This window comes from Equus przewalskii, chromosome 15 (genome assembly GCF_037783145.1).
Source record: "Equus przewalskii isolate Varuska chromosome 15, EquPr2, whole genome shotgun sequence".
Taxonomy (NCBI): domain Eukaryota; kingdom Metazoa; phylum Chordata; class Mammalia; order Perissodactyla; family Equidae; genus Equus; species Equus przewalskii.
This window is the reverse complement of record NC_091845.1, coordinates 22126955-22153033: the sequence shown is the minus strand read 5'-3', so window position 1 is coordinate 22153033 and position 26079 is coordinate 22126955. Positions and strand designations below refer to the sequence as shown.

The 26079-nt window shown below is 39.7% G+C and overlaps 1 protein-coding gene across 7 annotated transcripts in view; it reads right to left on the bottom strand.

Moving 5' to 3' along the window:
* The window catches only part of FRMD4B (FERM domain containing 4B), a 307937-nt gene that overhangs the window by 73443 nt on the left and 208415 nt on the right, over positions 1–26079 (bottom strand). For all 7 annotated transcript variants that reach the window (XM_070576838.1, XM_070576836.1, XM_070576837.1 and 4 more), the window contains one exon: positions 21370–21454. In XM_070576838.1, coding sequence (XP_070432939.1) covers positions 21370–21454 — 85 coding nt within the window. The remainder of the gene's footprint in view (positions 1–21369; positions 21455–26079) is intronic.

Genomic DNA, 26079 nt, shown 5'->3' with positions numbered 1-26079 from the left:
CAAGGTCTGCTAAAGCTTACCACACATATACACTACGGCCTGGCAATTCTGCTCCAGGTATACACCTGACAGATGTGTTTAAATATGCCCACTAAAAGACGGGCACTAGGAGCTTCGTGGCAGCGCTTCTGTGATAACCAACTACCGCAAGCTACCCAAATGCCAATCAACGGGTAAATGTGCTGCAGTAAATTCATACTATGGACTATTAATCAGCAGTGAAAACGAACACGCTGGCTGAAACTACATACAATAATAGGGATGAATCTCAAAAAAATAATTTGAGCAAAATTGGCCAGACATTAAAGAGTATATATTGTATGACTCCAGTTATATAAAATACAAAGTTAGCCAAAACTAATAAATGCTATTAAAAGCCACAGTACTGGGGGTATTGATGACTTGAAGAGAATATGCAAGGGGCTTCTCAGGTGCTTGTAATGTTCTGTTTCCTTGATATTGATGTTAAGGACACAAATGTGCTCAATTTGTGAAAGTTCACTGAGCTGCACAATTACATTATATGCATTTTTCTATATGTATGTTATAGTTCAATATAAAGCTAAGAAACAAATAGAACTCCTTCTCTTCCCTGTAGCCTTTTCCATCCTGCTTAATGGAAATTCCATCTTTAGTGGTTTAGATCTAAGATCTCCATGACACCATTGGGTACAGAGTTGGGCAGTGAGCTACCTGTGCAACTGTATTTAGTGACCCTGTTTGCACTTTCTAATACATTGTACATCTTATTTATTTTCTTTATTGTCTTTCTCCCCACCCATCATTGCTCCTGCCTAGTAAGTAAGATCCTTAAGGGCATGGCTTTCTAAAAAAATCTATTTGGCCCTAGTTATATCTCTAGGACCTAGACCACTCCTGGCACACAGAAGGTTCACAATAATATTTGCAGAGTATCAACTAAAAGAGTACTAAAGTAAAAAGTCAATGGGAGTATTTATATCTTTTCTTTTAAAAAAGAGAGTGCTTCCTGTGTTCCTTGATTCACCATACAGTTGATTTGTCTTGATTTTCAACTCAGAGTAAGGAAGCCTAGCTTTCTGAGCCATGAGAACCTAGCCCAAGCCTCTCCAGCTACGGGAACAGTAAGCAAAGTACCCAGGGGGCAAGAACTAGACACACAGACTTAAAACACTGAACACAAAGAGGGGTTAGGTGTCAAAAAGTCTTACTCTTCTCGCTTCACTTTCTAAAAACGTAACAGGAAAATGATAATACCTGTCCCACATACTTCATGGAGTTTTGAGGACAAAAAGAAAAACGAGATATAAAAATGCTTTGAAAAAGTAAAAAGCATTACAAGAAAAGCCAACAAGTACAGGTATTTTTGTGGGTGTGTATCAGAGTTTCAAAGTATCTGGGCAGACCACTTCCCAGAAACTTGATCACAGTGAAGATAGGAGCGAAGAGAAAGAGAAAGCTTGGAGCTTGTGAATTAAGTGTTTGGTTGTGGGAGGATAATACAAATGAACATACGAATATGGAAATGAGAAAGGAGGGAAAACTAGCCAGACCGTACTTTCCTGAGGTCCAGCCCAGGTACGGTTTGTGCAATGCATTTTATTTTTAGGTGGACAAGCGGCACATACTTTTGTTCTGGGAATGAAGTTCCAACTAGTTTAAATAGAAACCAGATCTTGATTTCTAGATAGCAATCTCCACTGAAAGGGAAAATGACTGACTCCAAGGCTACGGCAGTGGGAGCACTGTGAGCATCAAAATCAATGACAGAATGGATTTAATACATTGACTAAAAAGGAATCCATGAGTCTGTACTGATATCGAAAAATACTTTTAAAAGCTGGGGAAGGAGGAGAAGGAGAAATTATTCTTTACAGATGACGACTCAGAAATGTGGAAGGTGATGGAGTTAGAGGAGCACCATTTGAATCAGCATGGTACTGACCTAGGCAAGATCACCACCGGAGGCCAAGACCACCGGGTCAATGACTGTTGGGAACCAGGATGGTCAAACAGCCTCAAAGTGTCAGCTCCAGACAGGTGACTAACTACAAATGGGAAAAGATGAACAGAAAGCTGGAAGATGCCACCTTAACCAAGGACAAGGTACACTGACATTGCAAGCCTCTTGGTGAGAGACACTGAGAAGGACATATCATCACTTCTGTAGTACTGCTGCCACAAGGACAGTGGACTAGAGTAGTGGCTCTCAAACTTCGATGTGTAGCAGAATTACCCTGGGGAGCTAGTGACGAATACAGGGATGCAGGCTCACAAGCCTGTTCACCAGGATAGGATGAACCAGGACAGGGGGCGGGTCGCTGCATTTTATCAAGTCCCCAGACGATTCTGAGCCATGTCTAACACAACACTTGTTTGGAACCACTGAATTAGACAAACACATATTTCACAAACTGAGAGACATTCTGCCAGACAATTGGCCTATACTCTTCAAAATACCAGTGCAAGAAAAGCCAGAGAAAGACTGGACACCCGTTTCCAATTATGGAGACTACAGAGTCATGACAACTACATGCACCATGGGATCCTGGATCAGAAAAGGAAAAAAAAGCTATAAAGACCATCACTGAGACAGATAGAAACATTTGAAAGAGACCTGTGAATTAGATACATACAATTTGTGAAATATGGGATTAATCTCAAATAACTCTAAACTTCACACAGGCAGAGATCTGTTTAACTCACCATTGGACACCCAGTACCTGTAGAGTGCCTAGCACAGAGTGGACATTCAATAAATGATTTTAAATGAATTAATCCATACTTTAAAAAAAACTAAACGTTTTGATGACAATGTTCTACAAGATGCTGCTGCAAAAGGCATCATCCGGACTATAAGTCCTCCTCCTCCCAAATCTTACTTTTACTTCCCCCTGTTCCGAGATCTTGAAGCTCTGCCTCACTCCTTTTAAGTCCAGGAAGAATGAGATTGTCATGTGGTCAAACATCAGCAAGAATGGCTCCACCATTCTGCCAATATCTGAATCCTTTTTACAGACTCTTGCACCAACATAGTTTCAAAGCAAGGGAGTGAATGTTTATGAGACTGCCCTGAAAATTAGAGGTGTGGTGATCTACAACCAAATTGTCATGCGATGCAAGAAAGGCAGGGAGCCTAAATAGGTCAGGCTCTGCTAATAAGCACAAAGAGTCCAAGGCACCCACATCTGATAAATACAAGGGGAGACAATTGGAGAACAGATGAATAACCATCATTAAACAAACACTTAGAACCAAGCTCTCTACTTCTGCACTTACCCTTATGCATTAGAAGATTACATACACAGCAGACTTTAATTACACCATTCTAATTGCTTAAATGTACCCTGGCACCAACTTAGGACTACAATTTGAATTTGTAGCAGTGGAGTGTTCTGATGCAAAGCTAGTCATATTAAAAAAAAAAGTGCAAGGTGCTTACAAGATAATCAAGGATGATTAGAGGGAGAAACGGGTGAATCAGGAGAAAGAAAGTTATGGTCATGATGTTAAAATTAAGCCTTTGAATAAAGAAGGCTTGCTAAAGTTAATTTCTTGTCTGGGTTTTTTTTTTTTTTTTTGTAAGCATGGCAAGCATTTTCTCTTTTTTTTGTTTTCTTCTTCTTCTCCCCAAAGCCCTCCAGTACATAGTTGTATATTCTACTTGTAGGTCTTTCTGGTTCTACTATGTGGGACACGAACTCAGCATGGCCTGATGAGTGGTGTTAGGTCTGCGCCCACGATCTAAACTGGTGAAACCTTGGGCTGCCGAAACAGAGTGCACGAACTTAACCACTATGCCACTTGGCTGGCCCCTAAAGTTAGTTTCTTATCTGGATGTTTCTTTGCATGAGTAACTATGCAATAATACTTTTATTTTCAAGACTATTGTGCATCCATCTGATTGGGCCTCTCATTTATTGTTTTTTTTTTTCCAATAGGGCATACTACGTTTAAAATATTTTACCAACATTCTTCTTTTATTCCATAATTGTGGCTATTTATGCTCAAGTACTTCTTATCAATGAGAACATCTTATAATAGCCCTCTTGGGAATTTTGGAATAATATTTTCAATAACAATACCAAACCCAAGAAATACTTAAGTGCTGATTATCTGCTCCAAGAGGTTGACATATATTAATTCATTGAATCCTTAGGACAACAGTGGGAGGAGGTAATGTTTTTTGTTTCTTCTCCCTAAAGCCCCAGTGCATGGTTGTATATTCTATTGGTAAGTCCTTCTAATTCTTCTGTGTGAGGTGCTGCCACAGCATGGCAACTGACAGACAGGTGGTGTGGTTCCACAACCAGGAAGCGAACCTGGACCACTGAGGCCACTGGACCAACAGGGCTGGCTCAGGAGTTAATGTTATTACCTTACTGCAAGATGAGGAGACTGAAGCTTAGAAAGATAAAGCAGGTTATTGCTTCAGGCCACCCAGCCTGTAAGAGGTGGAGTCAGGATTCAAAGCTAGACAGTTGGGACTCTCCCTCCAAAGTAGCCTGCTCTTTCCCGCATCATGCACTGAGCCATACTTTGGGTGGTCTCTCCAAGGAGTGAACAAACGATCTTGGTTGGTGTCCAACACCCCGAAAATACTTACCAACTTCACTTCAGCTGAGATGTAAATTGTACTCTGATGTACATACTACATGTGTTCTTAGCATGTTTAAAATTGTAACCATTTGTGGCCAATTCAACAGGTTTAACTGAAATGGATATCTTAGTCTGTTTCCTAATGGATCCATATTGCAAGACATTAATATCAGTGCTACTTTATTATGAAATGGAAGTCTTTCATTCAATTTCTTCTTTCTGAAAAATAAAAATATAGCCCTTCAAACCTCTTCCTTAGGGCCTTAAGCATGTGTAATACTGTAGAAAGGCAAATTACATCTGTTTCTGGTATGGGTTAAAAAAATAGATGACAGATACATGATAGATGGACAGAAAATTAGATGGATGGACAAAGAGAGATAGTTGGTATGGGTAAATTCATTTATGGAAGTTTCTTTGCCATATTCCTTTTGAAATACAAGATTTTTGTCTTCAAGGATGTCAACCTAAGCATTTTCAAAAGCAGAAAACACATAAACAAATTTGATTTCTAAAATAAATTGAGAAAACATCTTACAGAGTCTTTTCACCCAGTCCTAGATTTTAAGGTATTGTATTTTCAGTTGAATCGACCATGTACCTCCTCCTCCGTCTGTCCAAGCCTTTATCATACTATTTTTATGACTTTTGTTGAGTAACAATTTAGCTGTAATGCTATTCTTATAGGCCATTTCTGAGATCATGGTTTGCCAAAAGTATCAGTACTGGGTTTACATGTTTTAAGATAATTCATGTTAAATGGCTTCATCATGAAATACAGGTCTTATATAATTGGATTTTTAGTAGCTCTGCTCAATGTATTCAACAAATATTTGAGTGCCTACTTATGCTGGCAATATATCAGTGAGCAAATAACTCATTCTTTGTAAATTTACCCTGACTAGTGCCAACTGGAGAGCATTTTCCTGTTCTCTACTCTAGAACCATGTCCTTTTACCTCTTTGGGCTTCAGTTTCTTCATCTGAGGACCCAACATCTTCCCCATTAGCACCTTAGGGAAAGTTAATGACATAGTGCATATGGAAAGTCCTTGAGGATTAAAACTGGCGTGTGTTATAAGCTATTATCATGAAAACTTTGATTCTCACAAATGCACAAGGCAGTATATATTTGAATTATTATGGTTTAAGACAAACAATTTTAATGTTAGGAAAACACAGAAGGAAAACCACATGAAACAGAGAAAGGCGAAATATTTACTATAAAACTCTCAATAGCCCTTTAAAATATGGTATTAGATTTCTTTGTTCCTTGTGGACTGGCTAGTCTTCAAACCAACTCTGTTTGGTTAGTGACTTCACTTGGTAAATATCAATGGCCGGTTATTATGAGAAGGCACACTTACCTCTCTGTAGACAGAACTTACAGCCTGCAAAATTCAATTTCTGATCTTTTAAATTATCACAGCATCTTGAAATGAGCTTGAGGATTAAAATATACACACATATGCACGCACACACACACACATGCACATATGCAAACACTCTCAAATCCCAAAGGCTAAAAATCTGCTAGGTTAGCAGATATACCAAATATATTTCAGTTCTTGGTAACTACTCAAATGTTGGTTGTTGAACGACATGGAATAATTCCAGGACAAGAACCATAAATGTGATGCTGACAGTAATGGATGGGCTACAAAGGAATATGCTTCATGTTCTGTTAGGTTAAATCGAGCTGAGATTAATGCCTCTCTCTTAAGGCGTTATAAATAGGAATAGTAACACTTTCCATGAGTGTGTACTTAAAAAAAAAAGTCTCTTTGCCATGAACAGGCAGCTGGAGCAGTACTAAATTATCAAAATATATTTCTAGGATTTAGGAGAATGTTTCCCTCTCAAAAAAACTCATGTTTTGATTATTCTGGAGCCTGTCATCTGACTTTTGGAATGGTTCATTTCTCCACTTTTTCTTCCATCCCTGCTTTGTTGCTGCCTACGTGGGAACTTTGGCTGTACTAAGAAGGAAAAAGGAACGTGAATAATATTCAGGTAGTTTGGCTGAAAGGTTGGGGTGGGAGATTACATGGGAAGACTTGTCTCAAATGAGGTTTTAGGATTAACTGGACTCCCTCTGCATATTCTCTCAATGCCCCAGTGTCCTAGAGGCAATCAAAAGTTGATGACTTATGTCCTTGGAATTCCAAGAAAAGATGTCTGAATCTAAGAGCAGAGAATCGTGTCAACTTATCCTTGTAGCTGATTTTATAGTGATTCTCCTACAGGTTTTCAAAAGGCAGTTCCAGTGAATACAGCAACGAAGGTTACAGCACGTATGCTGACGCTCCTGTGCTTTAAAAGCCGATCATGCAAGGCCAAAATGGTATTCCAATAGGCTTAGTATATTAAATTTCAAGGTTACACGTACAATATCACCTCTGGAAAATTGAATTGAGGAGCAGTAGCTCCATCTTAGGTAGCAAAAACAAAATAAAATTGAAAGCTGAAAAAGTCTAATTTTATGGTTGTTACTCTGAACTGATTTTCAATGTGGCCTGATCGTTTCACAAGCCCATTTTGCAAAATTTGATCAATTTGGTTGCTAGTGTAAACGACATTTATTTTGCTCACATAAGAAATATTTGCTGAGGGCCTAGAGTGTATGGCAGGCTCTGTCCCAAAGGTTGGGACATAAAGATGAATAAGAGTTGACTCTGGTCCCAAAGAGTTAGTCCAGTTGCAGGGTGACAGATATGTAGACAAAAAATTCAACACAATGGGAAGAGAGGTAGAAGAAGTATTTAAGGGATATTTTGGAGGTTGGGGGAACTTAATTCCCTGTAGGAAATGGTGGTGGTGGTGGTGTGCAAGGGGAGGGAAGAATTGCTTAACGGGCAGGGACTCTGGAGCTGAGTCCTAAAGGATGGCTGGAGATTTGCCAGAGGGAAATGAAGGGAGAGAGAAAGGCATTCAGTAGACAAACCAAAACATAAAAAAGAGAAAGACATTCAGCAGAGGGATAAGTATATAAAAAGGGCACCAACGCTTGAGAAAAACTGGTATTAATCAGGGAGCAAAGAGTTATTTCAGCGTGACCACAGGGTGAGTGTGGGAAGAGGCCAGAGTGATCAGCTAGGGCTTGTGTGTCCTAGAAAGGGGCCTGGTATGTAATAGTAGTAGTAATAATAATAAAAATATGAATAGTGCCAGACATGGTTCTATACACCTTGCATATGTTAACTCAGCCGTTTGAGACAGGAACTAACTCATCCATCGAGGTAGGAACTATTAGTAACCCTACTTCACAGTCGATAAAACTGAGGCTTAACAATGTAAGTAACATGCCCAGGTTAGAGCCAAGGCCATGTTTTTGAATCCACGCTGCCTGGTTTCAGTTTAAGCTCTCCATCACTGCCTCACACCGTCTCTCTAGGTAGCAGGGGCAGGCTAAGATGTTCAGCCGGGGAGGTACTAAGTCTTGCTGATTTTAAGTTTTAAATGCCTCAACCCTGCTATACATTTGTTCACCCTCTAATTATTCCCTCATTCGCTTAGTCATCCATTCTAACATCTAAGTCCTAGAGATTCCAACATAAAGAAAACCTCGTCCTTACCGTCAGTGTGCAAGTTTCTATCCTAATGAAATAAAAATGTGAATTTTCAAAGCATCCCGGCACTCTTTTCCCATGTTGCAGACTTAGTCTTAAAACATAACATATAAAATAGAAAGAAAAGTGGACCAGATGAGGACACAGGAGCCAAAATACACACAGAGTTAAAAGTCTAACAAAGTGTCAAGGGTAGGCAGCAGCTGATCTCAACCAAGAAAAATGTATGCTCAAAAGAAAGAGGTATGTCAAAATAATATAACTAATGCTCTAGTGTGGGGATCATGGATCAATTCCTTTTTTAATTTTTAGTACTTTTCTGCATCCTCTAAATTTTCTATAAGCAACATTTTTTTCTTTTTTTTTACAATCAGAAAAAACATTCTGTGTCTTGTCTTTAAGAGCTGACCTTTTGTCTTTCTAGATAAAGCAATTAGGAATTTTCAGCTTCCACTTAGCCCTGTCCAGGGAGGAAGATGCCTGAGTGTTTTTCTAACAGAGGGAGAGTGATCAGGAAAATGTTTTTACTCTCTCCATATGGCTTTAAAGAGCTAAAGTTTAATGAACGTACTCATTATTTTTCTTTATTTTTAAATTTAAAACTAATTCAAGCTTCTTGTTAAAAAAAAATTAGAGGGGGTTGGCATGGTGGTGCGGGGTTAAGTTCATACATTCCGCTTTGGAGGCCCGGGGTTTGCCAGTTTGGATCCTGGGTGCGGGCCTATGCATCGCTTATCAAGCCATGGTGTGGTGGACGTCCCACACATAAAATAGAGGAAGATGGGCACAGATGTTAGCTCAGGGCCAGTCTTCCTCAGCAAAAAGAGGGATTGGTGGCAGATGTCAACTGAGGGCTAATCTTCTTCAAAAAGAAAAAAGAAAGAGGAATCTAAGATCTTTTTATGTTTATCTTTCCATATTTCAGTAACATCTTCCATGGGACAATTCCTAAAGTTGGTGGAATACTGGGTGAAACTATATACTCCATTTTAATGGACAGGGCCAAATTGCCCTTCAAAGCCACATGGGCTTTTAAGGGAGCTTTGGTGCCTCCAGGTTCACACACTTAAACTCAAATGGCATTAAGATTCTACAGGCATTACGCAACGTGCTCTATCATTGTGAGTGTGGTAAGAGCAGGTGGGACGATAGGCTGAGACTCTCACCAACTCTGCTAATGAAAGGGCACACCTAACAAGGTCTCGGTCAAGAAATGAGGTAAGAGGGAAGATAAAAATGAATATGATTGGATAGTCTTGCAACAACTCTATCTTTTAAAAGGATTACTAATGTTTGGCTCACTTGTATGTCCACATTTCTTCAAAGTACAAAGAGATGAGTGCTTATTAGAAAAGAAAAGGGAGCACAATGAAATCTATTAAGGCTTTTCTGAGCCATATTCTCCTCCATCTTGATGTGTTATCTACACCTGCTAAGCCTGGAGCAGAGGAGGTCCCAAGTGGCTCAGTACCCAGGTCAACATCTCTTGATTGACTCCAAAGACATTTTATTTCAAGAATCAGAATAGACTTAGGTTTTCTCCAGTGGCCAGACCTAAGCTAGGGTAATATCCAAGAGGCTTACGGTTGTCTCTTTTTTCTTTCTTATTTAATGGTTTAGCATGTCTCTAGGACAGCATTTTCAAAAGTGTGGCCAGCAATCCATTAGTAAGTATTGCTTGAAAAAAGAATTTCATAGGCAAGTAAGTTTGGAAGAATTAGGTTAAACAAAATCACACATTTTTGCATTGAAGGACTTCTTGAAGCCTTTAATATGTCAATGCACGTGGTGAATTCCCAAGAAAGTGGTCCAACAGTCAGCTCCTTAAACTCGTTCGGTATGAAAATATCTCATGATCATGAGACAGACTTGAGCTGTAGAGTTAAACTACAGTATTCGTGTTTGTGTGTGCGTGTGATTACAAAATACTAATTCTGTTTGTGAGATTTCTTCTACTGCAGAGCTAGGAAAATGTCCCAAACTGCTTTTTATATAATTTTAGAAAGGAGTAACAAGCAGCATCAGGAATTCTGGGTATGCTCAGTCTCTCTAAGATCCCTGGCATCTTTCAGAAATATTACATCTTAGAAAGTATTATCAGACTTATTGCCTTTAAAATAAACACAACACACACCTACACACAAATGTACCGGTGAAAGAATCCTTAAGACTTAGGATAAGCCACAGGAAGGTACTAGTGCTAAATATTACCCTGATAACGCAGAACTCATAAAAAATCCTGGCCCTTAATAGGAGCACAAGGATTTCTTATTGAACGAATGAATGAATGAATGCATGAAGACAAATACTAGGGTTTCTGGAGCTAGACTGCCTAGTGATTACTCCACTACTAATGAGCTATTTCTGCTTTCATTTCCTCAATTGTTAAAGAAATAGTAATTAACAGTATTGGTTGCTGTGAGGGTTAAACGAGTTAATACATGAGAAAATCAGTGCTTGCTACTTGGCGAACCCTTGATGAAGTCAAGCTGCCATCCTCCTCTTTGTCCTCACCCCTGTGCATGATCTCTACCAGAGAGTACCTCTTGAAACCCACTTGCTCTTCCTTTTCTGCCATTTTCTGCCTTTTCATTATACTTTTATACACACCAAAAGAGACAAGGTGGCCAATACTATTTTAATTTTCCAAGCATGTCTTCAAAGCACTGATTTAAAAAAAGGGGTGGTAGTGATGAACGTTGATTGATTACTAAAATCACAGATATGGGCAAGGAGGCCACCAAAAATAATAACCGGGGGCAAAGCTACAGTCCAGTTTCATGCATTTAGGTTTTTCCAAATGGGCAACATGTTGTCCAAGGTGGACCACAGCCCACATGTTGAATGCTTCCAGGGCTACCCAGTGTCAGTTTCAGCATTTCCACATCATCACCGCCTGGCACAGGTGGTTGTTTTGTGAAGTCAAGGTGTGCCCCTCTGCATTCTCACCAAGGAGGCCAAACAGGTTCAAGAGCCCTCACTTGAAAGACAGCTCAGACAACAGCGCTCTCCCGAGGAATGCTTGACCCATATGGGCAGTTCCTAACTTTCTGGTAGGTTCTGTTCCAACATGAGTGCTAATGCACTTCTGAAACATCCTTTCAGAAGTGCTTTGTCCCCCAGCTCAGCCTGGGAAAGCCATTTGGCCCCTAATGTCCAGAGGCACCTTATTAACCACCATAGGCTAAGAGCATCGGCATTACAACAGTGTTCAGAATATCAGAAAGAAGGAGCTTAAATTCAGGATGCCGTGGATATGCCTCCCCCACATGCCATGGGTAGACAACTGTCATCCATTGAGAGGCAGTATGGGTAGTGGTTCAACTCACGGACTCTGGCATCATACTGCCTGGGATGAATCTTGGCTCCTCCACTTATTCACTGGGTGACCTTATATGTTCCCATGTGTAAAATGGAGGATAATAATAGAACTTACCTAAGAGGGTTAGAGTGAGAACTAAATGAATGAAAACACACAAGGGAGAGCCTAGCAGATTATATACAATCCTTGTTAGTTGCTATGACCTGTCCACTCCATAACAATAGCCCCTGAATTCTAAGTTACTGAGGACACTTGTATTTCCCTAGAGCAATGACTAAAAGGGAGCTAAGACAAACAAGAGGTGCTTTTAAGGGCCAGGGTCTCCTGGTATAACTCGCCAAGGATACTTTGCCCACCAACTAGCTCTGTGACATTAAGTAAGTTACTTACCCTCTCTGTGCCTCAGTTCTTTTACTTGTAAAAGGGGATCATAAGTTTCCTTCTTTGTCCGCTCCAGTGAGGATCAAATGTAATTAAATGTATATCACTTAGCACAGTGCTAGCCCACAATAATGGACAGAAAAGGCTCTTTGGATATTTCTTGCCTTCCCATTATTCTCAGAGCTGGAAATAGATTCATACCTTCCTCTGCTCTCCTGTTCTTCAGGTGAAATGCCTTTTTCTTTTCTAACTGCCAGTAAAGACAAGGAGGAGAAATGAAAACGCATCCTTCTAGTGTCTTATCTCTGGACCCTGATTCCGATTTCTCAAAGCAAGGTTTAACACGTATTTAACATTCTGTGTGCTTAACACGCAGAAAAGTCAGTGGTTCTTCAGCTGAAGGGTTCAGGAGAATTACCTGAGAACCCTGTTGAAAAGGCTGATTTCCAGCTCCCCTCTCAATTCTGATTCTGTGGCCTGGAGAGGGGAAACGAGGCAGGAAGCTTCTCAGTAAAAATGAGCACTTGTGATGAATCTGATAAAGGGAGTCAAAGGTCGCACCACGAGAAATGCTGCCCTAATCTCAAAAAATCACTTTGAAATGAGAAAAACATCTCAAGGAGGTTAAGCACCTTTCCTGAGACCACACAGCTGGTAGGGCTCAGAGGTAGCCCTAGCCCTGAGACCCTTCCTTAGAACTACATTTCCTTGTCAAGATCAATCACAGTATGATTCTTAATGTATTTTCTTATATTGCAAATTACAGCAGGTCATAGTGGACAGAAAACAGAAATACCTAATTATCCGGATTACTTTTTAAGGGCAGGCCTATATTCAGCCAGATTTTGTCATAACTACCGCTAAGGTAGACTTTTTTTCCAGAAAACAAATTTCATTTACACTGATGTTTAAGTTGGGATTTAAAATACCAGAAGAAAAATCAAGAAATCCTCAGAGCATTTGCAGTTACAAACAGCCTCAAACAGTGGTGGCAGGCAGCAGGCACTCGATAAATAATTGCAGAATAAATACTCTATATGCATTTAGCTCTAGCAATGGCAGAATTTGGCCTATCCACTGATGGCTTCATAATTTGAGTTGACCAGAACTAGTTTTCTATAAGATTACTATTGACCTTTAATTGATATCTAAATAAATTAGAGAAAAAGCTAATAGGCAATCTAAAAGTCAACAGGCATTTGACTTTTTGAAAAAAATTAAAAAAAAAAATGTGACTTGTTAAAAAATATTACACAGGACACGAAATCTTCTTCTTTACAGAAGCATTCTCACTCATTCTTTGATGAAAATTGTAATTAGAATTACTATAGCATTGCTAAATGTTATTAAGTAATACCTGGAAAATGAATTTTTTACAATTTTAGATGTTTAACTTCTTAGTAAGTTTAGATGCATTTCATACTCAATACTAGTCAAATTATACATCAGATAAGCTGTTTTTGTTTCTCTCTTGACTTCCTGGGAAGCAAGTGTTGATCATCAACAGCACCCATTCATTTATTGAGTTGGTCAACAACAATTCATTGAATGCTCTATTTGTATCAGACTGTAACATGAGAGTTTCTTTTGAAGCAAACAAAAGTGAGAAATCTTTATCCCTTTTCAGACTATCTGGGATACCCAAATTCAGAAATGAGGCACAATATTTCTTCCAACACATTTAAGTGTCGCCAATGGCTTATTCACTATGTAGTAAGTGAAATGATATTTACAAAGCCATTGGGAAACACCAGTGTTTCAAATGACACACTCATGAGGCTGAATTTGTGAATATAAATGCATATTGACATAGCTATGCAGAGTTCCAGCAACTGTATTAAACCTCATCACAAGTCCTATTTCTTACCAACCAAGCATGCAAAAAGATATTGTGGCTTTGTCTGTATTTACAAATGAAAGCTCTCTTTTCCTGTCTGTATGGTTCTGTCCTCAGTGAAAGGAAGGAACTGGCAGCAGGGGAAAGCTGCCTGGCAGGGAGGAAGAAGTGTGTGTAGGGGGTGATTAGAGGTGCTGAACACATCACTGGTGGGAAGAATGTCCCCTGCACAGAGTGAAAGGGAGCCCCATTCACTCTCAGATCTACGAGTGAGCCCCAAGTTAACAGCACCTACCACTATCAGTGACTGACGTTCACCAATCAATAATCCACCTACACGTGTTCTACAGCTGATGCTACATTGTCATAAAACTTATTTACTCCTGTGGCCATAATTCAGATGATTTTCCTTATACGGAATGTTCTTAAATTATCACACATCTTAAGAAATTACTTGAAAGCTGCTTTACCAAACAGTTGCCTGATCCTGTTATCACTTACCAGATCCTGTAACATCTCTTGGGACTGTTTGTTACTAGTCATCTGCATTTTACATAGATAGAAAATATTCAACTCTAAATTCCTACAAAGGAATTAAAAAGAAAATTATCCCAATAACAGTCATAGGGCATAGTGCCTTACAATATTATTTTTTGTTAAAGTTCTAAATTCTTTGACAAATCATGACACACTCCCTTTTAGACAGGAGCTCCCAGGAACTGACATTCATAAGATGGAGTAAAGTTTAAAAGGACTCTGCTTTTCACTACTTCCTCAAGACCAAAAGAATTTAGCATACAATGCTACAAGAGAACTATCAGGAGTTAAAATTTGCAGCCTATCTTTCTTTCTATCAGCAACAGAGCAAACAAGCAATCAAGAAGACTATTTCATTGGACCATGCCCAGCTGGGCAGTGAAAAATATCACAAGGGGTAATTGTATTTCTCCACACAGGAGATGATGACCAACTGTGGTTTACGAAATGTCTTCCTGACTCAGTAAATGCTGCATTTGCTGTATAAGTGTCTACTTATCAGTCACCCTTGGAGTTCTTAAGGAAGTCCAAGTCTCAGAAAAGACAGGCTGCAATAAAGCCTTTGGTGCTGGAGACATTTTACTTTCTCCACAGGATTTGCCAAAAACTCTGCTTTGAGTACTTCTGTTTCTGGCTAAGATGGAGTAACAGGGACTAGACTGACCCTATCACCTGAAAAAAACTTTAAAAACCTAGACAGTGAATATGAAACAACAGTTTTCAAAACACTGAACATCAGGCAACAAAGGACTGAACCTTGAACCAAGTAAACTCCATGACTGCGCCCACTTACTGCCATGAAAAGGTTTCCAGGCTGTGAAGGGGAAACCCAGACAGAGCACGGTGGACTCTCTGAGTTGAGGAAATGGAGCTGAGAGACCATAATGGATAGAATTTGCAGAACAGAGTGCTAGAGAAAAGACAGCTGCACCAACAGAGAGTCTTGAAGGTATGCAGAAGGCCTTCTTTGAGTATTTAGCAGAATATTGATCATAGTGCATGGAAAGAGACTACACATGGTTGGGGAAAGAACTTCCAAAAGGGAAGGGTGCCTGGTCCTCATGAAGGACTGGAAATGGTGCCTGTTCTCACCACCCAGACTGAAAAACTCATAATTCATGGAGCATCAGGAAGGTCTTGCCTCAGAAATGGGGAATAGTTAGCTCTAGAATGAGCAGTGCTCTGGGCCAGCCTAACAAATCATAAAAGTAATAACTGAAAAAAATCAAACTGCATCCAAGGAACTGAACTGTAGTCCCCCCAAAAATATCAAGAATATTTATAGGAATATAAAAATATGCAGCACCCCAAAATACAAAATTAAACAATGTCCAGCATTCAATCAAATATTACCAGGCATGCAAGTAGGCAGGAAAACATGACCTATAATGAGGAGAAAAATCAGTCAATCTAAACCACCCAGACTTGACACAGATATTAGAATAAGCAGATGAGGACATTAAAACAATTATTATAACCATAGCTCCTATTTCAAAAAGTCAAGTAGTCACGTGCAAGATGTAAAAAAGATCTAAATCAAATTTCTAAAGATAAAAACTCCAATACACAGGATGCGATAAGTGGCAGATTAGATTGCAAAAGAAAAAATCAATGAACTTGAAGACAGCAATAGAAACTATCCAAAACAAAATGCAGAAAAAATAACTAAATAAAAGGAAAAGGGCATCACTGAACTGTGGGACAACTTGAGGTGGCCCACTATGTGTGTAATGTAACTGGAGTTTATAAAGGAGGGATGGCGGGGGCAGAAAAAATATTTGAGGAAAAAATGGCTGAGATATTTCCAACTTGGATGAAAACTATAAACTCACAAGTCCAAGATGCTCAATAAACACCAGTCACAAGAAACATGAAGAATGGGCTGGCCCCACGGCCGAGTGGTGAAGTTTGTGTGCTGCACTTCAGCGGCCTGGGGTTTGTTGGTTTGGATCCTGGGCATGTACCTACATACCACTCATCAAGCCATGATGTGGCAGCATCCCACATAAAAGAACTAGAATGACTTGCAACTAGGATATATGACTACAGACTGGGGGCTTGGGGAGAAAACAAAAAAAAAGAGGAAGATTGGCAACAGATGTTAGCTCAGGGCCAGTCTTCCTCACCAGAAAAAAAAGAATACCTTAAAAAAAAAAGAAAAGAAACATGAAGAAAGCTACACCAAAGCACCTCATAATCAAATTGCTTAAAGCAGTGATAAAGAGAAAATCTTAAAAGCAGCCAGAGGTAATTGAATGTTTATACAAAAACAGTAACAGTGATGTGTGCATCTATAACATACCTAAGTATGACACGGATAGCATAAAGGCTGAGAGGGAGGAAATGGAAATATACTATTGTAAGTTTGTACTACACATGAAATGGTCTATCACTTGAAGGTAGACCTGATAAATTAAAGATGTATACTATAAACCCTAAAGCAACCACGGAAATAATGAAACAAAGAGTCATAACCAATAATTCAACAAAGGAGGTAAAATGGAATTATAAAATACTCAATAAATCCAAAAGAAGGCAGAAAAAAGGAACAAAGAACAGATGGGACAAATAGAAAACAAATAGCAAGATAAACTTAACCATGTTAATAATCACATTAAATGTAAATAGTCTAAAAATCAGTTAAAAGACAGAGATTGCCAAAACGGATTTAAAAAATCAAGATGCAACTATATGTTGTCCATAAAAAAATGCATTTTAAATATGCAGACACAAATAGTTTTAAATTAGAAAGATGGAAAAAGATTTACCATGCTAACACTAATCAAAAGAAACTTGGAGTGGTTATATTAATACCAAACGAAGCAGATTTCAGAATAAAGAGGATCATTTTATAATGATAAGCAAGAGAACATAGCAATCCTAAATATTTATGTCCTAATAACAGAACTTCAGAATACATGAAACAAAAACTGTAGAACTGCAAAGAGAAATAGAAAATCCACAATAATATCTAGAGATTTCAACACCCCTCAATAATTGATACAAGAAGTAGATATACAATCACAATAGTAGACCTGAACAATAGCATCAACCAAGTTGATCTAATTAACGTTTATAGAACATTCCACCCAATGACAGCATAATATACATTCTTCCCAAGTGCATATAGACAAGTTACCAAGATGGAGCATACTCTGGACCATAAAACAAGTCTCAATAAATGTAAAAGGATTAATCCATACAAAGTGTGTTCTCTGACCACAGTGGGATTACATTAGAAATAAATAACAGAAAGATCTCTAAAAATCTCCAAATACTTGGAAACCAAACTACACTCTTCTAATTAACAATGAACTTATCAAAAAAGAAATTAGAAAATATTTTGGAATGAATGAAAATGAAAACAGTGTATCAGAATTTGTGGGATCCTACAAAATCAGTACTTAGGGAGAAATGTTATAGGACTAAATGCCTATATTAGAAAAGAAACATCTGCAATCACTGATCTTAGCTTCTATCTTAAGAAACTAGAATAAGAAGAGCAAATTAAACCAAAAAGGAGAAGAAAGAAAATAACAAAACGATAAAGCTTATAATAAAGATCATAGCAGAAATCAATGAAATAGAAAACAGAAAAACAACAGAGAAAAATCACTGAAACCACAAGCTGGTTGTTTGAGAAGCTCAATAATGATACACTTCTAGCCAGACTGATTGGAAAAAAACGAGAGAAGACACCAATTATTAAGATCAGGATTGAGAGAGGTGATATTACTACAGAATGCATATGTTAAAAAGATAGTGAGGAAATACTATGAACAACCATGCCTATAAACTTGACAACTAATAAAAAGGCATGCAGATTGTAAAGGGAGAAGTAAAACTATCTTTATTAGCAGATGACATGGTCATCTATAAAGAGAATCTGATGGAATCTACAAAAAAGCCACCAAGAGTGATAAGTGAGGGCTGGCTCCGTGGCCGAGTGGTTAAGTTCGCGCGCTCCGCTGCGGCGGCCCAGGGTTCGGATCCGGGGCGCGGACATGGCACCGCTCGTCAGGCCACGTTGAGGCGGCATCCCACATCCCACAACTAGAAGGACGTGCAACTAAGATATACAACTGTGTACAGGGAGGGTTTGGGGAGATAAAGCAGGGAAAAAAAAAAAAAAAGCTTGGCAACAGTTGTTAGCCCAGGTGCCAATCCTTAAAAAAAAAAAGAAGATTGGCAACAGTTGTTAGCCTAGGTGCCAATCTTTAAAAAAAATAAAATAAATAAAATAAAAAAAGAGTGATAAGTGAGCTTAGCAAGGTTGCAGGATTCAAGATCCACACACAAAAATCAATTGGATTTCTATATACTAGTAATGAACATTCAGAAATTGAAACAAGAAGATACCATTTACAATTGTATCAAATAATATGGAAGACTCAGGGACAAATCTGACAAAAGACGTGTATACTGAAAACTACAAAACACTACAGAGATAAACTAAAGATGATCTGTATAAATGGAGATAGCTACCTCTTTCACGGGTCTGATAACTCATCAATTCTTTCCACATTGGTCTATAGATTCAGTGCAATCCTAATAAAAATCTCAACAAGTTTTGCGGGGGCTTTTTGGGTAGAAATCAATAAGCTGAATCTAAAATTCATGTGGAAATGCAAAAAACTTAGAATAAATAAAGCAGCTTTGAAAAAGAACAAAGTTGGAGTTTGTTCTGATTTCAAGACATTATAAAGCTGCAGGAATCAAAATAGTGTGTTACAGGCATGAACAGTGACAAATACATCAATGTGGCAGCATAGAGAGCCCAGAAATAAACACACATATATGGACAACTGATTTTTGAAAAAGGTGCATAGCTAATGCAATGGAGAAATAACAGTCTTTTAAACAAGTGGTGCTGGACCAACTGAATATCCATATGCCAAAAAAAAAAAAAAAAAAGAACCTCAATCCATACTTTGTGCCGTATAAAAATAAACTCAAAATGGATCATAGACCTAAATGTTAAACCTAAAACTCTAAAACTTCTAGAAGAAAGCACATGGGAAAATCTTTGTGATCTTGAGTTAGGCAAAGTTGCTGAGTTATGACATCAGAAGTGTGCAATCTATAAAAGAACAAATTGATAAAATGGACTTCATCAAAAAAATAAAAAGCCTTCTAGTCTTTGAAAAACATTGAGAGAATGAAAAGCAAGCCACAGACTGGAAGAAAATATTTGCATCCATATAAATGATAAAATACTTGGATCCAGAAAATATACACTCTGAAAACTCAATAGAAGAAAACAAACAACCCAAAGAAATTAGGCAAAAGAGTCAAACATAAAGAAGATATATGGATGGTAAATAAGCACACGAGAGATGCTCAACATCGTATGTCATCAGGAAAATCCAAATTAAAACCACGATGAGATACCACTTCACGCTTATCAGAACGGCTAAAATGAGAAAGACTAACCATGCCAAGTGGTGACAAGGATATGAGGGAACTAGAACACTCATAAACTGCTGGTGGGAGTTTAAAATAGCACAACCACTTTGGAAAACAATTTAGCAGGACCTTAAAAAGTTTAACTTATCTACCATATGATCTAGCCATTCTACTCCCGGGAATTTACCCCCCAGAAGGCAAGCATATATGCATACAACGGCTTGTACATGATTGTTCACAGCAGTTTTATCTGTAATAGTCCCCAAACTAGTACCATCCAAATGTCCATCAACAGGTGAACGGATGATTATTTCACAATATACACGTGTATCAAATCATCATATCGTACACCTTAAACTGACAGAATGTTATATGTCAATTATATCTCAGTAAAGCTGGGAAGAAAATTGAAAAAAGCCCACAGGTGAACAGATAAACAATTTAAAGTATAGCCATATAATGGAATACTACTCAGCAATAATCGATACACACAATAACATGGATGAATCGTAAAATAATTATGCTTATTGAAAGACGACAAAAAGATTACCTACTGTATGATTCGATTTATATAAAACTCCAGAAAATGTAAACATCTACCATGAGAGAAAGCAGATCTGTAGTTGCTGGGTATATGCACTATCTTGATTGTGGTGATCATTTCATGAGTATTATGGATATATGTTAAACTCATAAAATTGTACACCTTAAATACAGTCAATTATAGCTCAATAAAGCTGTTAAAAATACTCAAGCAGAGCTCTGCCCTTGCTGAGTCTTACACCAATTAAAGTTTTGTGCGTGCAGTGGGCCACCTTTAAGATTTTGGGAGCCTAGGGGAAGAGCACCAATGTCGGTTCTCTAACTCATAGCCTGCTGCCTTGTCTTTCTAGGCCAGGCACCATCCAGCTGTCCCTGGCCACCCCTCAGATTTAAAGCAATGTATATGGGCAGAAGGGGCTCCCATTGGCCCTGAAAGCAAGCATGGGATCTGAGATCCTGAACACTGAGACCATAACCTCGAAGGGAGGAGCTAGGCTCCAGACGAGCAGACCTTGGCCCACAGACTCCCTGCCCTGGCTGAGGCTGTGGTTTGAGGAGGTCAGAGTGGAGGCCTTTAAAGCAATGCTAGCCTGCAAGGAGACAGGATAAAAATTGAGAATGTGTCAAACTTTCATAACAATTTGACATGGCTGCAACATCCAAGCATGGGATCATTTTTCTAGCAATTCATGTTTATTGAATTTTCCCCAAACGCAATGTGTCCTCCACACCTTGGATAAAATTATAAACAATAAAGCAAAAACTGGTCCCTCACCACAGATAACTGAGACACTGCTTTAAAGCACGTGGTTCTGAGCAGAGGCCCCTAAACAAATATGGTAAATGTAAGGCATACTCTGATAAAAAGATTTCTGGCCCCACTTTTGTGAGGTTTTCCATCAGAATCTGATTGATCATCTTCTGTGTCTTTCTGGGCATTCTGTGTAGAGGATTAGTTGCAGTTAAGGTAGTAGTGATTGTGTGTGAGCAAGATTCCTCTGCAGATGACTGGCTTCCTCACTCAGAATTTGAGAAAAGCTGCCATTTTTTTTTTTTTTGGTGGGGTAGAAAATATCAACGGAAAAGCCTGTGGCCATTTTTCTTCGTTGGAACATCAAAAGACAGACAACACCGTTTCTTCCTCCAACCGCAGTCCCTCTGGAATCATTCACTCAACATAACAAACAGGCACCTTACCTTGTGCACACAGGACTTTGCATTCAGGAAAAACAGCTCCACGGTGGTTTTATCCTTTAGAAACGATATGCTCTCAATGTAAAACCTGAAACACAGTACAAAAGTTTGTTTCCTTGGATTTCTTTTCTTCTCTCAGCATGATTTCATTTCCTCATGTAGTCTCCCCAAAAGCAGAGAGAGAATTTTGAGCAATTAAGGGATGGCTGTGCGATTTTTTCCTTTAAAAGAAATCTCTAACACATATCTAAGTGTGTCTGTATGATGTGTGTGTATGGACACGTACGTGCAGATAAAATCTCTTGCAGAAGGCCTTTGTGTGTTGGAAGGTGAGTTAAAGAGAAATCCAAAATGGTATCCAACGGCAAACACAACCATATCTGTGTTCTCCATTCTCTGACACACATTCTGGGAGTTCCTAAGACCTCAGACAGCCTCAAAACAAAGCCCAGCTGAGCTCTGAGGGTGGAAAGCAGAAGTCGGCTGAGTAAGCACCACATAAGTGAACCCTGAGGCTCGCTTGTGGCTCAGTGGTGTCCAGCCTTGGGGTGGGTGTGAGGGCCCCACGCCTACCTTACCCCTCCACCAGGCAAGTTTCAATCACACCCTCCTCCCTCTCTCTCATCCTTCCAGGCTCTGGGCTTTCCCTTGGCTGGAAGCCAAACTCTCAGTAGTACTTAATCTTGGTCTTTTCTCATGCAAATCAGAGGATTCTGGGTCTCAGTCCCCCCACCACCTTTTTCGGGCTTTTGCTGTACAATCTGTGAGGCCACAGATTGCAGGTCTCTCTCTTAGTCGAGCTCTGGACAGCCCCTTGTGGGGAGGGGAGGAGAATCTTTAACAACCTCTGTTTTCATAATCCCATAACGATGAAGCTGGTGGGTGACGGCCGGTGCTCTGGGGTGGGTGAGCGAGCCAGCTGAGGCCCAGAAGTTTTTCTGAAGTGTTGGAGCCTCGCCTGATGAATAATGCATGAAGAGACATCATGCCCCAAGACAGGTCACAGCTCGGGGCCTGGAAGAGAACTTGCTCTGGAACTGGTGAGAGTCAAGAGAAACCAGGATGAAAGTGACACCGTGAGCCTGTCCTTAGCTCTGCCAAATCATGATAAACCTTGGGCATTTGTTCCCCCCACCCCCAACAATGACCAAACATTTGATAAATAGATAAAACTGAAAAAGGACACGAAAGATTTTATCACTGAGATGGTAAAATTATTTGAAAAATTCCACCTCTAACGTTGAATCATCAAGGGAAGTTCCAGAAAGAGAATAAATCCTTTATATTTCTACTTACAAGGGTTTATCTCACTTATAAGGGAGATTAGTGAAGACTGATGAGTGTCAGGTTTGTAAGAAGGGAAGGTTAAGTACTAAGGTAGGGAGGGAAATGAGGAATTGGGGGGGTAATAGGCAGTGAAATCAGAAAGATCTAGAATGTGGCATCCCACCTCCATCATTTATTAGCTACGTGGCTTTAGCAAATTAGCTTCTCTGCGTCTTTTCTAAAATGAGTGTCTTGACTGCACTTACCTCATAGGATTTTGGAAGGCTTAAATGAGATAATATATGTAAAACACTCAGTAAATGTTAACAATTGTTAAAAAAAATCCATTTTTTGGAATTTAATGCTATATGGCCTGGGAGAAGTGACTTAAGCTTTCAGTCTGAGATCCTTTACCTATAAAGTGGTGATAATGACTTTATGGGATTTAAATGAGCTATATTATACATAAAGTGCCTACTACAGTTCCTGGCACGTGGTATGGATTCAAGAAATTCCTTGTGGCTCAGTAAACCTTGCATTGTGTTAGAAAGGCTTCAAGGACGTGATGGGATTTGAGCTATATGTGAAGGCCAGGAAAAGATGGTATTCTATAGGATAAAAAGAAATCCAAGTGGGAAAAATATTGTAGCTAAAGAGATTCTCTTTGGGATAATGTGACAGACATTCATAGTTCGGCTTTCACCAAGACAGGATTTGTATAATCTGGGTATTCTCCCATCAGTTTAGTTTCTCCTACTCTGGCCACTGCTGGATAGACCAAGGATAGTCACCTGACTCAAAGGCAGCCAATGAGTAAGCTAGCCTGGAAAGAAGAGAGTTCAACCCAAAAGAGGCTCCTTATAGGGGATAAGCAACGAACAAACCAATCACGTATGATCTCTTAGACTGAGAGACAGAGAAAAAGGTCAAGAGGGAAACAGTGGAGGCAGAGAGAGGCACTAAGCAGAAGCCATGAGGCAGAGACAGAAGGACAAGTGTCAACAGCACGAGCTGACAGAGCAGAAGCAGAGAGTAGTGAGTCACCGCGATGGTGGACACAAAGCAAGCAGGACCCGAGGCCGGCTACTGCTGTAGACCTGGGATGAACTGTGTTTCTAAGTTTCCTTGCATCCCGAAGGACCTTCCATTCAACTGGGTGGTGGCTGTGGTTTCCTGCTTTCTTTGCCTTTGCATGCATTTTTATCTCTGTCCACTAAGATAAGATGAGCGGGTTTCCAGTGGGCAGCCTGAAAGGGCAGCAGTAATGTCACAGCTGCTGTTTCCTGAGCTCTTACTTTGTGTTGGGCCACACACTAAGTGCCTTCCACACAATGTTTCATTTAATTCTCAAAAGAACCCTGCGTAGGAGAAACCTATCAGTACGCCCATTTCACAGATGCAGAAACTGAGTTTTAGAGATCTGCCTACATGCAGGGTTAGGTCTTGATTTGGGTCCCTTTGACTCTGTAGACAATGTTCCTAAGCAGAACCTCCTCCTGGGCTGTCTCTCCTAGTTCCCTCGACCAGCGCTTAATAATTGTGTGTGGCTCTACCATGTTAAAAAATAGGCAGAGAAACAAGACTAGTGCAATATCCCCCAACATGTTAACATAGAAAGAAGTATGTTTGTTCTCTATTGCTTCAAAAAAGAGAATCAGAATCAATGGACAAAAAATATAAGGTGACATTTTGGATTAACCTATGAAACACCTTTTTAAAAGCTGGAGTAGTCTCCGAAGGGATAGGTTTTCTCAGAGGAAGTGCTCTCCCTGCCCTAGAAAGAGTCCAGATCAGACCCGCAGAACTTAGGGTCTGTTTTCTACACCAAGATTCAGTGATTTTTCTTTTTTCCTTTCACTTTTAATTACATCAATATGTATTTCTAACAGAGAGGGATTGTAATAAAAGTATAACCTTAACGAGTTTTCACACTACCAAAGTCATAATAATTCCCTAATATTTAAAATCCAGCCCTTATTCAAATTTTCCTCTTGTCTCCAAAAGTTTTTTTTTAAAAAAATTCTACATTTGTGGGCCAGCCCCGGTGGCCTAGTGGTTAAGTTTGGCGTGCTCTGCTTTGGCAGCCTGGGTTCAGTTCCTGGGCATGGACCTGCACCACTTGTCAGTCACCATGCTGTGGTGGTAACTCACATACAAAAAGAGGAAGATCGGAAACAGATGTTAGCTCAGGACAAATCTCCCTCAAAGAAAAACATTTCTATGTTTGTGTTACTAAATAAATAAAGCTGCAGTGGCCCGCAGCAGGAGTCACATTTGCAAAAGCCTTAATGGTCACTGGCTATATACATCGAACAGCAGAGCACATTCCTTCTATTGAGCTAGAACTCCCTCTCCAAGGTGTGGGCATGTGACCCCAGCTAGACCAGTCAGATTCTTTCACCACGGGATAGAAATATGATTAGAAAGCCTAAAGATCAAAAACGGTCAGAGTCCACTGTTCTGCCAGCAGTCCCCTGATGAAATTGTCCACTGGTTTCGCCTCCCTGGATCTCTACAGAAGCCTGGATTTCTATCTTTTCTGAGGCCTTGTCAGTTCAGTTTTCCTTCAATTCTGTTAGTTACCCACAATTGCTTTCTGTTGCTGGCAACCAAAGAATCCAAATTAATAGAGGGCTTCCCATGTGCTGGGGACAACACAAAGGACTCAACACGCATCATCTCATTTCATCTTCAGTACAACCGGAAGCCATAGATAGCAAATCATGAACCCATTTCACAGAGGAGAAAACTGAGATACAGAGATGTAAAGTCATCTTCTCCAAGCCATACTTGGAGGAAGTGGTGGAGCCATGATTTGAACTAAGGCCTGTCAGACTTCAAAGTTCATATTCCAAACCAATATGATGTAATGCTCTCCTACAATAATGATTACAACAAAATATAACATGTACACAGTGCCATGGGGCCCAAGGGAGGGATGTCATCAACTCAGCTTATGAATCAAGAAGGAGAAGGCTGCCAAACTGCAATTCATAGGCCTAAGTGTCACAGGACACTAAGTGTCCCCTTGGACAATTGAGCCGAGTCTTAAAGAATGCATGAGTTCACCAGGTAACGAAGGTAGGAAGGGCATTCCAGGGAGAGGACATACTAACCAGACCGATCCTCTTGCTAGTCTTTGAGAATTTAAGAAACCATAGGCAGGGAGCTGGGTGGCTGCGCACCAAATCAATTTGTGGCTTGTCCAACTCTACACAGATACCTTTGTGCTAGAAACTGGCTTCACCTTGTTTCTGAAGCCCAGGCCCCTGACTACCTTCTAGTTCCAGTAAACAGGTCCCTCTCTTGTTTCCCACTACTTTCTGGCCACCTGCCCTGTTGCCTTCTCCCTTTCTGCCTAGGCATCCGATTACCTGCTTTCTGAATCCATGATCCCTTCTCTCCCTCAAGGGGGCCATTGTAACGACTTCATATTTATGGAGTGTA